The 17,219-nt window shown below is 35.8% G+C and overlaps 1 protein-coding gene across 5 annotated transcripts in view; it reads left to right on the top strand.

The window, feature by feature from the left end:
- SBF2 (SET binding factor 2) overlaps nt 1-17,219 on the top strand; it is a 474,987-nt gene that overhangs the window by 87,389 nt on the left and 370,379 nt on the right. For all 5 annotated transcript variants that reach the window (XM_042906593.1, XM_042906592.1, XM_042906591.1 and 2 more), the window contains exon 2: nt 11,377-11,462. In XM_042906593.1, the coding sequence (XP_042762527.1) occupies nt 11,377-11,462 (86 nt within the window). The remainder of the gene's footprint in view (nt 1-11,376; nt 11,463-17,219) is intronic.

Raw genomic sequence — 17,219 nt, 5'->3', positions numbered from 1 at the left:
TTATAAATGGTATCATGCAGTATTTGTGGTTTTGTAACTGACTTATATTACTTAGACTAATGTCCTCAAAGCTCATCCATGTTGTAGCATATGACAAGATTTCCTTCTTTTTTAAGGCTGAATAATATTCCATTGCATGTATATACCACATTTTCTGTATCCATTCATCTATTAATGGTTATTTTGGTTGCTTCCACCTCTTGGCAATTGTGAATAATGCTGCAGTGAACATGGATGTGCAAATATCTCTTTGAGATCCTGTATTCAATTCTTTTGAATGCATACCTGGGTGTAGGATTTCTGAATCATATGGTAGTTGTATTTTGTTTGTTTGTTTGTTTTTGTGGAACTTCCATAAGGGCTGTACAATTTTACGTTCTAGCCAACAATGCCCAAGGGTTCCATTTTCTCTGCATCCTCACTAACGCTTTTTATGTTCTGGAATTTTGATAGTGGCCGTCCTAATTTGTGTGAAGTGATATCTCATTGTGGTTTGGTTTTGCATTTTTCCAATGATTAGTGATGTTGAGCATCTTTTTGTATGGTGTTGGCCATTTGTATCTCTTTTTTGCAGAAATGTCTTTTTTTTTATTGGGTTATTTGGTTTTTGTTATTGTTGTTAAGCTGTAAGAATTCTTTATCTATTTCAGACATTAACCCTTTAACGTGTGCAGATATTTTCTCCCATTCTGCAGGATGCATTTCCTTGTGTTGATTGCTTCCCTTGTTGCACAGGAGTTTTTAGTTTTGATGACTGTTTTTGCTTTTGTTGTCTGTGCTTTTGATGTCATATCTGAGATATCATTGCCAAATTCAATGTCATGAAGCTTTTCCTCTATGCTTTCTTCTTAGGAGTTTTATAGTTTCAGGTCGTAAAGTAGGTCTTTAATCCATTTTGAGTTAAGTTTTGTATATAGCATAAAATAAGGGTCCATCTTCATTCTATCACAGGTGGATATTTCAGTTTTCCCAGTAGCATTTGCTGAAGAGCCTATTCTTTCCACCTTAGCAGCTTTGTTAAAGATCTTTAAAAAAATTTTTTTTTTAACGTTTATCTTTATTTTTGAGACAGAGACAGAGCATGAGCGGGGAAGAGGCAGAGAGAGAGGGAGACACAGACTCTGAAGCAGGCTACAGGCTCTGAGCTGTCAGCACAGAGCCTGACGCGGGTGTCGAACTCATCAACAGCGAGATCATGGCCTGAGTTGAAGTTGGACGCCCAACCGACTGAGCCAGCCAGGCGCCCCAGAGATCATTTGATTTATACATGAGGGCTCTCTATTCTGTTTCATTGGTCTTTATATCTGTTTTCATGCCAGTTCAGTTGTACTATTTTTATGCTGCCTGTTATAATTAATTAATCATTGAGGAATAATTGATATATAACATTATATTAGTTTTAGATGTACAACATAATGATTCAATATTTATATTCATTATTTTTTGAAGAGAATCTTTTTTTTAAGTTTATTTATTTATTTTGAGAGAGACAGAGACAGTGTGAGTTGGGGAGGGACAGAGAGGGAGGGAAACAGAGAATCCCAATGCACACTGACAGTGCAGAGCCTGATGCAGAGCTCAAACTCACGAAACTGTGAGATTATGACGTGAGCCAAAACCAAGAGTCAGATGCTTAATCGACTGAGCCACCCAGATGCCCCAGTATTTACATTCATTGTGACATGATCACCACAATAAGTCTATTTCTTGTGAGAATTTTTAAGATTAACTGTCTAAGCAACTTTCAAATATTTAATATAGTATTATTAACTGTAGTCACCATGCTGTACATTACATCTTCATGACTTATTTATTTTATAACTGGAAGTTTGTATTTTTTGACCCCCTTTACCCATTCCTCCCTTTCACCCCCCAGCCTCTGGCAAATAATCCAATCTGTGTATCTATGAGCTTGGTTTATTTTTTAAAATTCTAAACATAATTAAGGTCACATGGTACTTGTTTTTCTCTGACTTATTTTACTTATAATACCCTCAAGGTCTATCCATCTTATTGCAAATGGCAAGATTTCTTTATTTTTATGGCTGAGTAATATTCCATCACACACACACACACACACACACACACACACACACACACCATTTTCTTTATCCATTTATTTGCTGGTGGACACTCAGGTTGTTTCCTTGTCTTGTCCATTGTAAATAATGTTGCAGTGAACTTGGGGGTGCATATATCTTTTTGAGTTAGTGTTTTTATGTTTTTCAGATAAATGCCCTGAAATGGGATTGCTGGGTCATAGGGTAGTTCTATTTTTAATTTTTTGAGGAAACTCCATACTGTTTTCTATAGTGGCTGCACCAGTTTACATTTCCACCAACAGTACACAACATTTCTCTTTTCTCTGTATCCTTGCCGTTTCTTGTTATTTTTGTCTTTTTGATGATAGCCATTCTGACAAGTGTGATGTGATTCTTGTTATAGTTTTGGTTTGCATTTTCCTGATGATTAGTGATGTTGAGCACCTTTTCATGTACCTGTTGGCCATCTGTATGTCTTTGCAAAAATGTCTGTTCCAATCCTCTGCCCATTTTTAAATCAGATTGTTTTATTTTCTTTTGAGTTGCATGATTTTTTATATATTTTAGATATTAACCCCTCACCAAACATATGATTTGGAAATATTTTCTCCCTTTTTCATTTTCTTGATGGTTTCCTTTGCTGTGCAGAAGCTTTTTAGCTTGATGTAGTCCCAGTTGTTTATTTTTGTTGCCTTTGATTTTGGTGTCAAATCTAAAACAAGTCATTACCAAGACTGATGTCAAGGAGCTTTCTGTCTGTATTTTCTTCCAGCGGTTTTATGTTTTTTAGGTAATATGTTTAAAGCTTCAATCCATTTTGAGTGGATTTTTACGTATAGTGTAAGATGTGGCCCAGTTTCGTTGTTTTTTGCATGTAGCTGTCCAATTTTCCCAGCATGATTTATTGAAGAGAGTGCCCTTTTCCCTTGGTATATTCTTGGCTCCTTTGTTGGAAATTAATTGACCATGTATGCATAGGTTTATTTTGGGGTTCTTTATTCTGTTCTGTTTCATTGATCTATATGTCTGTTTTTATGCCAATACCATTTTGTTTTGATTACTATAGCTTTGTAATATAGTTTGAAATCAGGGAGTGTGATGCCTCCAGCTTTGTTCTTTATAATGATTACTTTGCCTATTTGAGGTCTTTTGTGGTTTCATACAAATTTTAGGATTGTTCTATTTCTGTGGAAAATGCCATTGGAATTTTGATAGGGATTGCATTGAATCTGTGGATTACTTTGGGTAGTATGCACATTACAACAGTATTAATTCTTCCAATTAGTATGGACTGTATTTCTATTTATTTGTGTCTTCTTTAACTTCTTTCATCAATGTCTTGTACTTTTCAGTATACAGGTCTTTTATCCCCCTGATTAAATTTATCCTTAGATGTTTTATTCTTTTTGATGTAATTATAAATGGCATTATTTCCCTCATTTCTCTTTCCAGTGTTTTTTTTTAATTAGTGTATAGAAATGCAGTTTATTTTTATGTATTATTTTTGCATCCTGTAACTTTACTGAATTTGATTAGTTCTTTATTTTGAGAGAAAGAGAGAGCGAGCATGTGTGCAGGAGTGAGTGGGGAAGGGGAAGAGGGAAAGGGAGAGAATCTTAAGCAGGCTTCATGCCCAGCACTGATCCTGGCGCGGGGATCAATCTTACGACAGTGAGTTCATGACCTGAGCCAAAAATCAAGAGTTGGAAGCATAACCTACTGAGCCATTCAAGTGTCCCTGAATTTGTTGATTAGTTCTAACATTTTTTGGTGGACTCTTTAGAATTTTCTATATATAACATCATGTCATTTGCAAATAGTTAGTTTTACTTCTTCTTTACCAATTTTGATGCTCGCTCTTTTTTTTTTTTTTTGCCTAATTTCTCTGGCTAGGACTTCCAATACTATGTTGAGTGAAAGTGGCAAGAGTGGGCATCTTTGTCTTGTTTGTGATCTTGGAAGAAAGCTTTCAGCTTTTCACTGTTGAGTATGCTGTTAGCTGTGGGATTGTCATATATGGCCTTTGTTATGTTGAGGTACATTCCCTCTATACCCACGTTGTTGATTTTTATCAACATTTTTATCATAAATGGTTGTTGAAAGGACCTTATTCAATGTGTACTATAAAGTTTGTACCCTTTTACCAATATCTCCCTATTTTCCCCTACCCCCCAGTATAATGCTAAGTGAAAAAGCCAGACAGAGAAAGACAAATACCCTTCATTATTAGTAGATATAAAGAAACTTTTGTCTTTGAATGTAAATAATAATAAATTTACTTTGCAATGTATTAGCCAGTCAGAGAGTCCATACTTAAATTACCATAGTTTTTCATGAATATCTTTGCAGTATTAAGTGGACTAATTATAAAGTTTGCTAGGTGTATAAATCATCAAAAAAAAAAAGTTATTGTGAGAAGTCTTTATGCATGCATCCTGCACTTTTAGACAATTTTGAATTGCTTTTTAAGTCATGAAGGAATGTCCACTTTTAAGATTGTTCTTTTGGATACTCCCTTACTTATTTTTTAAATTTGGATTCTTGAAAGCTTGTATTTCTCATCTTTGGACTTGAGCTGCTAGTATATCAAAAAAGAAGTAAGAAATATCTCTGTTCCAAAATTTGGAATTTTTCAGGTTGGAACTTTTTAGTCTGTCTCTGATTTCATTAGACTCATGACCTGATTTCTAAACAATACCATTTTCTTTCCTAATCTTTACTCAAATGTCATTATACTGTGCCTATGTCTGCCCTTTTATTTGCATTTCAGAAACCTCAAGTCCTAAATATTCTCACAGCAAGTTTTATCCTTTTCTCCTTAGCACCTAACACAAGGCCTGGCATAGTGTTATTGTTGAATAAATGAATTTCTGTAATAGTCTACTTGCCAGCTTTTCTGGATTTGGCCTCTCACCATTCTGTGTGGTTTTCCAGACCAGAAAAATTGGTAGCTTGTCCACAGGTATTATCACTACTTTCTGTGCAAATTACTCTGTTGTTTTTTTTTTTTTAAATAGGTGTCATTCTTAGAAGATTCTTCCTTTATGTTGACTCAAAGATAAGTCCTTTGAATTATATCTTTGGCTCTATTCTATTCTATTCCATTCTATTCTATTCTATTTTCTTTCATGTAATAGCTCTTCAGATATTTGGAGCACAATATTCTCATATGTGCACCTACTTTTCTTTTTAAGTTTTCTTACTAACTCCTTTAATGTAATTGTTTCTAGACCTTTTACCAGTTTGAAAGAAGTTGATCTATCATGGTGTTTCTTACAGTGTATTCTAGTTTGGATTCTTTGTGACAAGTAATGCAGGTGTATTCTAGCCTAAGAGGGAAGGAGATTGTAAAAATACCTCAGAAGTTTGGTGACAGTCATTACAGTGCTGCCATAATTTACTACAGGTAGAACTTAGCTGTACAGCCTTTCTCTGTGGCATCTCTGCTTCTTTCTACATTTGTGTATACTCAATTTGTTTCTTCTACTGGCAAGTCTGACTAGAGTTTCTGTTTTTCTGTAACTTTAGTCTTTTTTTAATTTATTTAAAAATTTTTTAAATTTTTCTCTTGAGAAAGAGAGAGAGAGAAAGAGACACAGAGTACGAGCGGGGGGAGGGGCAGAGAAAGAGAGGGAGACACAGAATCCAAAGCAGGCTGCAGGCTGTGGAGCTCAAACTCACAAGCTGTGAGATCATGATCTGAGCCGAAGTCGGATGCTTAAGTGACTAAGCCATCCAGGGGCCCCTGTAACTTTAGTTTTACACATGACCCCTGTGGTTTCCTGACCTTTCTCTAGATCATAGTAAGTCTTGGTACTTTTTTTTTTTTGACTGCTTTAGTCTCTCATTTTTTTCTATTCAAAATTCCCTAGCAGAAGAATTTGATTTGTCTGGTATACTTTTTATGGCCAGGTTATTCTGGTCATAAGTTGCTTGCCAGTTTATAGATGCCCTTGCCCACTTACTAGTCCTATTCATTTATTCAACAAGTATTTTATTAATTCTCTAACAGATACCAGGAATTATCCTAAGTACTTAGGATACATCGGTAAACAGAGCAAGCCAAAAACCATTGTTTTCATTTTAGAGAGATGATACAGACAAGTAACAGTAGGTAAAAACAAATAAAGAATTTAGTAATTTTCTGGCTGGTGAGAGGAGTGGCAGGATTGTATGCTCTTGAATGTGACTGCTGCCCTTCCTTGAACAGTGAGTGATTCCATTTTTTATAGAAAAGGATGTGAGCAGATGGATATCATAAAACAAGTGTAGTGTAGATAATCTCTGATCAGTTTTGATAAACATATCATAGGAAATGATTTAGTGAATTATATATTAGAGTAGCATCTCTCAAAGTTCAAAGCCTGTATTAAACCAAGTAATATATACTTTGTACATCTATAAGCACACACAGAAGGCACTCAACTAATTTTTGTCAATTGTTACAATGAATATCAAACATCCTGTTTTGTCTAGAGCAGTGTATTACATTTTTCCGCTTAATTGATCCCTACTGAAACGATAGTTTGGCAGATTTGGTTCTTCCTTATAGCTACTGGCAATGTCACACCTAGAGTATTCTAGTTAGCAATCCCAGAGAATACTGGTGGGCCCCTCTGGAGTCATGGCCAAAGCTAGGAGAGTCGCTTTGTTAGGGGGGTGATGGATGGTTGGATTATCCTGGGTCATTTGCAAATCCTGTGGCTGAGCTGGGTAGCCTGAAAGCTCTACCAGGACCCAGGGGAAAGTGGGTTACCAAATATAAGGAGGAGAAAAGTATTCCTGACCACACCAGTATTTCCTCACACTTCCTAAATTTGTTTTGGGCAGTTTGTGTAGCATATATACTTTTTTCAAAGAAACACATTTCCAAATGTGCTGGTGTCCCCTTTTTAATATAGTAACTACATTTATCATCATCATCATCATAATAATAATTCTTCTTCTTCTTCTTCTTCTTCTTCTTCTTCTTCTTCTTCTTCTTCTTCTTCTTCTTCTTCTTCTTCTTCTTCTTCTTTTGAGAGAGAGAGCAAGAGAGAGAGAGGTTATGCATGTGAGCAGGGGAAGGGCAGAGGGAGAGAGAATCCTAAGCAGGCTCCACACCTAGCGTGAACCTGATGTGGGGCTCGATCTCACGACTGTGGGGTCATGACCTGAGCTGAAATAAAGAATTGGACACTTACCTGGCTGAGCCATCCAGGTGCCCCTAGTCATCATAATTCTTAATTTTATGATAGAGTAGGACAGTAGGGACTGGGAAGAAAACTTGAAGGCACTGATTAATAACTTCCCCCTCCTTTGCCAGTTTAGCAGTGGACAATGCAGTGGACAGTCACAATTTTGTCTGCCATTTAATACGTGGTGCAAATAAGAGCTGCTTCCACAACGACTCTGATTGATACGGCATACTTCACTTCTGGACATAAGGATCAATCCACAGTGGACATCTACTCTAGAACACTCTTCCCTCACTATGGCTTATTCCTCAGTGTAAAATGCCATCTTCTCAGCATTCTTAAATATAATTAGTATTGCCTAAAAGAATAAGTGTCAGATAAAATACATAAATTAGAAAAGGAGTCTAAATATTCAGACTAAATGCTTAAAAATCAAGAAGCAAGATTCAGAAAATGTTTATTTACTTTTGGTATGGTACTTTCATAAGTTCCTCAAAAGCTGGTCGTTGCAGCAATTTATATATGTGATATTTGGAAACCAAATTATCGTAGCTCTTTCCACATTTTATTTATAGTGAAATCTTATTTTACCATTTTCTTTTAAAATTTTTAAAAATGTTTATTCATTTTTGAGAGAGAGAGCGTGTGCATGCACATGCACGGGGGAGGGGCAGAGAGAAAGAAAGAGTGAGAGAGAGAGAGAGATAGAGGGACACACAGAATCCGAAGCAGGCTCCAAGCTCTGAGCTGTCAGCACAGAGCCCAGTCCACAAACCTTGAGATCATGACCTGAGCCGAAGTCAGACGCTTAACCGACTGAGCCACCCAGGGGCCCCTATTTTACCATTTTTATTGTCATTTTCTAACCTAATTTCCAGTTCAAATAACATTACCATATAACTGAAAGTCATTGCACTCACAAGTCGTATTTCTGTGTGCATTTAGAAATGTTATATCAGTATTTCAAACTGAGCTTTCATGTTATATCATGCATATAATTTTAAAATCAGTAAATAGGGGCCCCTGGGTGGCTCAGTTGGTTGCGCATCTGACTTGGGATCAGGTCACGATCTTTCGGCCTGTGAGTTTGAGCCCCCGCATCGGGCTCTGTGCTGACAGCTCAGAGCCTGGAGCCTGCTTCGCATTCTGTGTCTCCCTCTCTCTCTCTGCCCCTCCCCCACTCACTCTCTGTCTCTTTCCCTCAAAAATAAACATTAAAAAAAAATAAAATCAGTAAATAATGTTGCTTTTGGAGAACTTTTGAAAGTTATGCTGCTGCCAAAGAAGAACTTTTTATTTGTTTATTTTTTATTAAAAATTTTTTTTAATGTTTATTTTTGAGAGACAGAGAGATGAAGCATGAGTGGGGGAGGGGCAGAGAGAGAGGGAGACACAGAATCCGAAGCAGGCTCCGGGCTCTAAGCTGTCAGCACAGAGCCTGATGTGGGGCTTGAATTCATAAGCCATGAGATCATGACCTGAGCTGAAGTTGGATGCTTAACTGACTGAGCCACCCAGGTATCCCCAAAGAAGAACTTTTAATCTCTCAAATTGGCAGTAATTAAAACAAATTTTTAAAATAACAATTGTTGCTAAGAATGTAGTGAAAATGCCAGTCTTATTCCTAAAGAATTTACAGAATGGAGGCACCTGAGAGGCTTAGTTGGTTGGGCATCCAACTCTTGATTTCGGCTCAGGTCGTGATCCCAGGGTTGTGGGACTGAGCCCTGTGTTGGGCTCTGTGCTGAGTGTAGAGCCTGCTTAAGATTCTCTCCCTCTCTGCCTGTGCCCCTTTCCCCTATTTGTGCTCTCTCACTCTCTCTTAAATAAAAAAAATAAAATTAAGTTAAAAAAAAAAAAGAATTTACTGAGCGTAAAAAGACTGTTGAATATCTTTCTGGTGGGCCCTATGGCTTTGTGTTAGTTTGAAAATTTTTCATTCTCTTTGACCCAGCAGTTGTATATCTAAGAATTTTTCTGGGGAAAAGGGAGATGAAGGTAAAGTTTTATATAGAAAACTGCTTTTTATAGCATTATTTATAATAACAGGGAAGTAGAAAATATGTTTAACATCAAAGGCTCATTGTAAAATATCAAGTAATAAATGAATAGATAAAGCTAGGTTTTAGTAAGATCCCAATTCTGTAGAAAAATATACATGTGTCTAAAATAATCTGAGATAAAATAGTCTAAAATATTAACAGTAATTGTTTCCACCTGTGGGATTATGGGTACTTTCTCTATATTTTTATGTATTTAAAAATTTTTCTGCAGTTACCATTTTTTATTTCTATAATTAGTAAAAATTAGAATGATAAAATATTTCTTGAGCCTAATGTACATTAGCTATCACTCTCAGAACTGAATAAACAGTGTATGGACACCTTGTTAAATATGATTAGATATATAACATGCATTTATTTCTCTTTGAAAAGACAGGGAGATATGAGCTTAAAACAGTTGTCAATATTGACAAATTTATTAAAATAAACATTTAGCTCAGTATGAACTGAGTGCCAGGCATTCAATGTACTCTGTGCTTGGGGATACAAAGATGGTGCTGAAAGAAAGAAAAAGCTTGCTCTCCTTTCTTCTAGAAAGTTTTCCATAGTGGTCTCTGCTACAGTGAGTTAGGTTCCCTTCTGCCCTCGTACTTACCACACTATACTCATTATCAGTTTATTTGCCTGTTTCTCCTATTAATTATGAGTGTCTTGAGGATAGGGACCATGTCTTTTTCATATGTGTATCTCCAGGACTTAACAATTTGGTGAATTAGGTCTGCTTGCGATGTCAGAAGTGGTCATGTTTGAGGTGGATTTTGAAAAAATGAGTGCTTGTGATAAACCACTTTTAATTTAGTTTACCTTTCATGAAATCCTTCATTCCCCTATAATGATGGATATATGAGGAGTTACTGTACTGCAGCAGTTGTTTATTTAATTGAGAATGTTTTCATTTTGCCTTTTTCAAATGTGACCTCATTTTTAGAACACAGTACTAAGCTGTTCAGTTAAATGAATTTAACTTTTATTTATCTCTTAAAGATAAAAAATTTGGCCATGGAGCTATTGAACTCTCTGGGTGAGGGCCAAGGGGAAACTTGAGTTCACTGGGAGAGGGTGAGAGATGATAGTAGATAATTGTTTTAAAAAATAACAAATTGAATCAGGTATTAAAGGCTCCCTTAAGTTAGGTGTATAAATAATCAGAATGTTGCTTTTACTTCAAAGTGAACTGGGACAACATGTAAAATATGCAAGCACCTGAAGATCTTTAAAAAGTAGAGCAAAAAGCAACTTAGATCTAATGTGTACTTTCTATCCCTAAGTTACTCACAGATTATATCTCCAGTGTTGAATTATAAGTTGATCCATTATTTAGAATCATAGGATAATTGTGTAACAACAATGATCTTATAGGCGGGTGGTTTTCAACATAATTTTGCCTCCTCCCCCCAAGACATTTGGCAATGTCTCGAGATGTTTTTGGTTGTAATGACTTGGTGGTGATGGTGGTGATAGTGATTTGAGACTAAGGATGCTGGTAAACTAAATATCCTACAGTACACAGGACAGGCCTTCCCTGCCCCCAACACACAACAAAGGATTATCCGGCCCAAAATGTCAATAGTGCTGATGTTGAGAAACCCTGCTTAGACATTTGCAAGTTCTCAGCCCACTCAAAAAATCTATATTTTACCTGTAATAGTGTTTATATTTATATATCCCATAACTGAAACTTAGTGCTAACAGTACCATTTCATTTGTTACTTAAGATTACTTGGTCTCCCTAGAGGAGTTTTTTTGTGTTTTTGTTTTTGTTTTTGTTTTAGAGATACTATTAAGATTGCTTTCCTTACTGGGAACAGGGATAGTTCTCCCATAATATAGTAGAGGCTCTACTAGATTCCAATATCTCTGTTTATTTTTCTTAGCTTTTCATATATGTCACTCTTTTGAGAATCTATAGGATAGGGATTGCTTGTTATTTCAGTATTATGTTTAGAAGGTAAATACTTTTATACCCTGTAAAACTTGAGAACATTTAATATATCGATTTATTCAACAAATATTCATTTAGAAATAAGGATTAATATAATGAGTATTAAGATTTTTTGGTACCATATAGCTAATTCACTTTGATTTTATTAATAGGGTCAGGAGCAGGTCTGGGGAAAATAATCCAAAGATTTCCACAGAAGGACTGGGATGATACTCCTTTTCCACAGGGAATTGAATTGGTAAGTTGGTGTTGCTTTATTGTACTTTTATGATACTTTTCTTTTTATGTTACATTTATGGTATATTTATGTTATAGTTACTGTTAAATAATTTGGTGATTTAACTGTAACATATTACTAGAAATAATCCCCTTGTCCTCAAGTCCAGTAACTTTTGAATATATTGATTCTGAAATACCTGTTTTGCTCTTCTTTTCCCATGTAAGCTTCTCTCTAATATTAAAGATGAAATTAATGATCTTTATGTACATGGAAGCTGAGAAATTACTCTGCTTCTTTAGTCAAAATTTTAGCCTAGTAGCTTCAGTGATAGTGTGGCATTAAACAAATACTTATTATATTTTTGTCTGAAAAATTTCAGGTTATTGTTTTGGTGAAAACTAAACAAAAACAGAACTCCCCACACCCCCCCACCCCAAAGATTGGTTTAATGATCACCAGTCATGTTTAGTTTGCTCTTGAAATCACAAATCTGAATTCTTTTTAGCTACACAGTCTGCAGATTGCTTTATAGTAGTGCAATTCAACATCTTTATTTTTGTCAGCTATTTTAAAGGGATTTAATAATTGAGCATAATTTTGATGGCCAGGACATTCTATCTGATGATGTATCTATGGTGGTAAATGAGGGACTAGAAAGATGACCACTAAAGTATTTGGCAATATGGCTATAAAGTTTTGTTGTCAGACATAGTGGAGTGTGGGTGTATGTGCAGGTGTGTGTATGTATATATCTATATTGTGTGATTGAATACATATACATACACACATATGAGAAGTGTTCTTTTTTTAAAAATGTTTTATTTATTTATTTTTATTTATTTTTGAGAGAGAGAGAGAGAGAGAGAGAGAGAGAGAGAGAACATGAGCAGGGGAGGAGCAGAAAGCAAGGGAGACACAGAATGTGAAGCAGGCTCCGGGCGCTGAACTGTTAGCACAGAGCCCGACACAGGGCTCGAACCCACGTGTCATCAGATCATGTCGTGAGCCAAAGTTGGATGCTTAACTGACTGAGCCACCCAGGTGCCCCAAGAAGTATTCTTTAAAGTAGTTCTTGTTGAGAGAACATTTGGTATGATTTGATAGTGAAGAGTGAAGGCTCTGGAGGAGACTACCTAGGTTGAAATCCCCAGGTGTATGGTGTGACTTTAGACGAGTTACTTCATTTCTTTGAGCAGCAGCATCTTCATCTATAAAATGAGGATAATGCAATACTAATCTCCTAGGGTGTTGTAAAGATAAAATGGGAAAAATATACAAAATGCTGAGAACAATGGCTTCCATAAAGTAAGTGGAAGTAGCTTACTTAGTAAATGAAGTAGCTTATTGATAATGACGGTGATGATTGTTGTTGTCGTCATTGTTAATGTTTGTTTGCCATCTTACAGCATCTCCTCTTCCTCCCCCAACTCCCTCAGCAGAATTGTTCATTCTCTTACTATCATGGGTCAGAAATATCCATTAGGAATAAAACTGATGTTGAAAATTGTGCATTTTCTCATTCTAGCTAATGGCTGTCCATTTCTGTTTATAGAGGATAAAAGATACATTGCTGAGTGTTTAATTTTGATTTTTACAGCTATACAAAGAGGGCTGTAGGTTCTGTAGACACACAGAAAGGGCAAGTCTTGAAGTTTTGTATTGAAAAAATGGGTAAAGAATGTGAGGATCTAAGGAAAAGTAACTTTTTGGGGAGGCCCTTGTATTCCTTTCTCTTCTCCTCCACATGCCTACAAATACTTGTAACTGGCCTTATGGTGTGAATAACCAGGTATTTGCACTATTAAAACCTTTAAGCTCTGCTTCAGCATTCCTTTTAGTGGTGACTGAAACTGGAAAATTTTAGTGCTAGGGACCATCGAGAACTCTTTTGGGAGTTCTTACCATTCCTCACATCAAAGTGTGGACGGATATAAACTATATCAGTTATATCAGTTTGACAGTGTGAACAGTAAACCACCATCATAAGTTTCAAGAACAACAGACATTATTGGAGCTATTAGCTATGACTGGGACGGGATTGTTTTTGTGTTCTGAAAGCCAGGGAAATGGATACTGTGATGTTTCTGATGTTTTTCCAGTAGTGAGGGAGAGACACATACTGAGTTCATTACCTAGTAAATGGTATTTTTCCTTTGTGTGACAGACACTCCCATGTTCAAGTGCTACCAGTGTATCTCTAATAATAAGTAGAATCATGCGCTGCTGACTGGTGAAGTAGAGGTGCTAAGAGTTAGATCTTTTCCTTACCTAACAGTTTCCCAGATGACGTCTTGGCTGATTCTTAGCAAAGCATTTCAAGATTTTTTTTTGATGGGTTAATAGTTAAAGAATATTTGATCTGTTGAATTACACTGGAAATTTTTTTTCCTTTTTAATTTTTTCATCATTGATAGCAATTCCAATACTCTAATGTCTATTGTGCTTTGTCAGGTACAAAATAAATTTGTTTACCTAACATCTATTAAAGCCCATTTTAAAAACAGAATTGTTAACTTAAATTTTTCTTGTCCTTTTATTATTTATTGCTTTTTGCTATGCTTGATGTATTAGAGACATTCTGCATCTAAATAGCAATAACTTGAATAACTGTGAAGTACTGTGTAATCTAATGTAACTCCTGTAGCATCAAGACCACATATAGGCCTGATAAAATTTTTTCCAATTGAAAATGATCTGGCTCAGTCCCTAAGTGGTTAGTTGATTTCAGGGTGATAGTGACCCTTTTCCAAAAATGTTAGCCCTTCCAAAGTAATGGAACAACTTTTAGCATGTAACATTAATGTTAATATCTACAGTTGTATAGGATTGATAGACTATGATTAACTCACATAAATTGGATGATTGATGGTAGTATATCTAATTTAAATATAAGTAAACTGAGGATTAGGAAGTTTAAACAGTTTCCCTAGGCTCTAACAGCTAAAATGCAGCAGAGCTAGGCTTTAAGTCCATTACCACATGAAATACTGACTCAGTCTCGGCCAAAATCTGAGAATATTCTGAGAGTGACGCTTTAGACTGTGGTTAGCATTTGTATTTTAGTGTAAATGCAGGATCTGAAAACAGGGTTCTATAATTTTGAAGAACTGAGGTTCAGAAATGTTAAAAGAATGCTGTGTTGGATAGAAACCAACTTTACATATTTATTTTGCTGGAGGACAAGTCTGGGTTCAGAGCACAACATTATACTGAAATTATTTTCTATCGCTACCTCTCCTCTCCAGACAGCATATATTTGTTGTATATAAATCTAAATGACAAATTATTGTGTTTACCTGAAGACTAAACTTTTTGACTGTGGGAAAGGATTTTAGATATCCATTCACTAATAAGTCAAAACCTAAATTTAATTTAGAGGATGCTGAATTTGTTCTTTCTGTTTTTATGTAAAGAATTTGCCCTTTTTCCCCCCTTTTCTTCTATTGAGAAATGCTGGACTCTAATTTGAATGGATTTTAAAAATAAAAATATGAAAATAAGCTAAACCAAACATAATGACTGCTTTTCCAATTCTGGGATATTTTTATCTTTTTCTTGTGCTTTTTAGGCATACATGGAAACCACAGACAGTCATATAAATAAAATTTCAGTTAATTTTAGTGACAGTGTTTCAAAGAAAATTTAAGAATTGTTTTGCAGAGGCATTCTATGGCCAACGATCTATTTCTGATTATGGGAACAAATGTTTTTATTGGCTAGGGTTTGGACATCAGCAAAATAGTATTGTTTTGGCACTACATCTTTTTAAAGATGCCCTGTCTCAGAAGTGAATCCTTTTGTACTATTATTCACAAAATTTGTCATATTCTTTACTAGGGAATGCCTGCACCAAGGCATTTGTAGAGCTATCTAATTAAAAAAAAATTTTTTTAATGTTTATTTATTTTTGAGAGTGAGACAGAGAGACAAAGCCCGAGCTGGGAAGAGGCAGAGAGAGAGGGAGACACAGAATCTGAAGTAGGCTCCAGGCTCCAAGCTGTCAGCACAGAGCCTGACATGGGGCTCAAACCCATGAACTGTGAGATCATGACCCAAGCCGAAGTTGGATGCTTAACCAACTGAGCCACCCAGGCACCTGAGCTATCTAATTTTTTTAGAAGAATAAAGTACTGTGATAGAAAAATGTGGCTTGAGTAAAAGAGTAATAGATATTTAGTTAGAATTTTAAGTTTCATATTGGTAAAAAAAATTAGTTCAGTTATTAAAATATAGACTAGTGATTTGACTACCTTCAATATGAATCTAGTTTTCTGTAATTGTAAGTATAGATTGGAGAGAAGAGGATTGTTGTGTATGCAACAATCTGCAGTTTTAACATAGGAGAATTAACCTTAGTATAGGATGCTATTTGTGGTCAGAGAAGTAGATATAAGTACTATGTAATGCTTTAATTCTTTAAGCTGTTTAGAATGCACTGAACACAACATACAGGATAGTAGTTGTCCATTTGACCTAGATATAAATACTGTATAGTCAGGGAACTGAGTGTAGAAAGGATAGAAGAGAGTATTCTCCCTCCTTTGTAGAGGAGTATGCATGAAAGGAGAATGAGAAAGGTAGTGTACATGTTGGATGATGGAATCAGGGCTCACAAATATTTTATTTTATTTAGTCCTTTTTAAGTAATCTCTGCACCCAACATGGGGTTTGAACTGATGACCCTGAGATCAAGAGTCGCATGCTCCACTGACTGAGCTAGACAGGTACTCCAGGGCTCATGAAGATTTTAAAGCGCTGGAATTATAGGCTATTAGCTAAGAAGATGAAATCTGGGACAATAGGAAAAAAATGTAGGTTTCTGCATGTAAGTATAAAAAGCCAGCTGTATAATTATTTAGAATAAAGAAGGGCAGGATGATTTTCCAGCCAGAGAGATTTGAGAAATACACAAAGGCAGCTAAAAAAAAAAAAAAAAAAAAAAAAAAAAAAAAAAAAAAAAAAAAAAAAAAAATATATATATATATATATATATATATATATATATATATATATATATATATAATTGTAAACGATACTTATGAAAGATACTGTGGGTAGTGTCCCAAGCCACTGTGCTGACATAGAGCGCTTGGTGATGAATTCAGTTGAAAGGTGGTATCCAGAATATGTGGAAGCATTTTTGATTTTGTGTAGAGTTGATGCTGAAAACATAAAAATACTGCTGTGAAGTATAAAGACATGGCTTTTTAAAAAGTTTTATTTATTTTGAGAGATAGTGTGGGTTCGGCTTTTGGCTTTGTCTAGCAAAACTGAGGACAGCAGAAAGGATTACTCAAGACTTCATGCAAGTCAAGAGAGGTGAGAAGGAGGCTAAGGGAAGTCTCCCAAGCTGCTCTCAAACTTCGGTATTTATTAAGTATACATTCAGGGAAACATTGCACAATACATCAGTGGGCTACATGCCAGTAAGAACATATAGTAAGTGTGCAGAAAAGGCATTGCCAAGACTACAAAAGAGCAGTGCAGAAAGCAGGGTGGAGAACAAGATAAGATATTCCATAGATAACATAACATGGTCTAAGGGATTCATGAGCACAGGCAGGACCCAACCTGTGTATACACATTAACTAGATACTGCCTCGCTGTTTTCAGCAAAGCCAGAAAGGAGAGTTCTGCTTTCAATGCGTTCCATATAACCTTCTAACCCAGGACATAGCTATTTGATTTCCCACAAGAGAGAGCAAGTGCAAGTTGGGGAGGGGCAGAGAGGGAGAGAGAGAATCCCAAGTGGGCTCTGCGCAGCCAGCGCATCTG

This window comes from Panthera leo, chromosome D1 (assembly GCF_018350215.1).
Source record: "Panthera leo isolate Ple1 chromosome D1, P.leo_Ple1_pat1.1, whole genome shotgun sequence".
Classification (NCBI taxonomy): Eukaryota; Metazoa; Chordata; class Mammalia; order Carnivora; family Felidae; genus Panthera; species Panthera leo.
The sequence above is the reverse complement of the archived record's forward strand: the minus strand, read 5'-3'. Positions and strand labels throughout refer to the sequence as shown.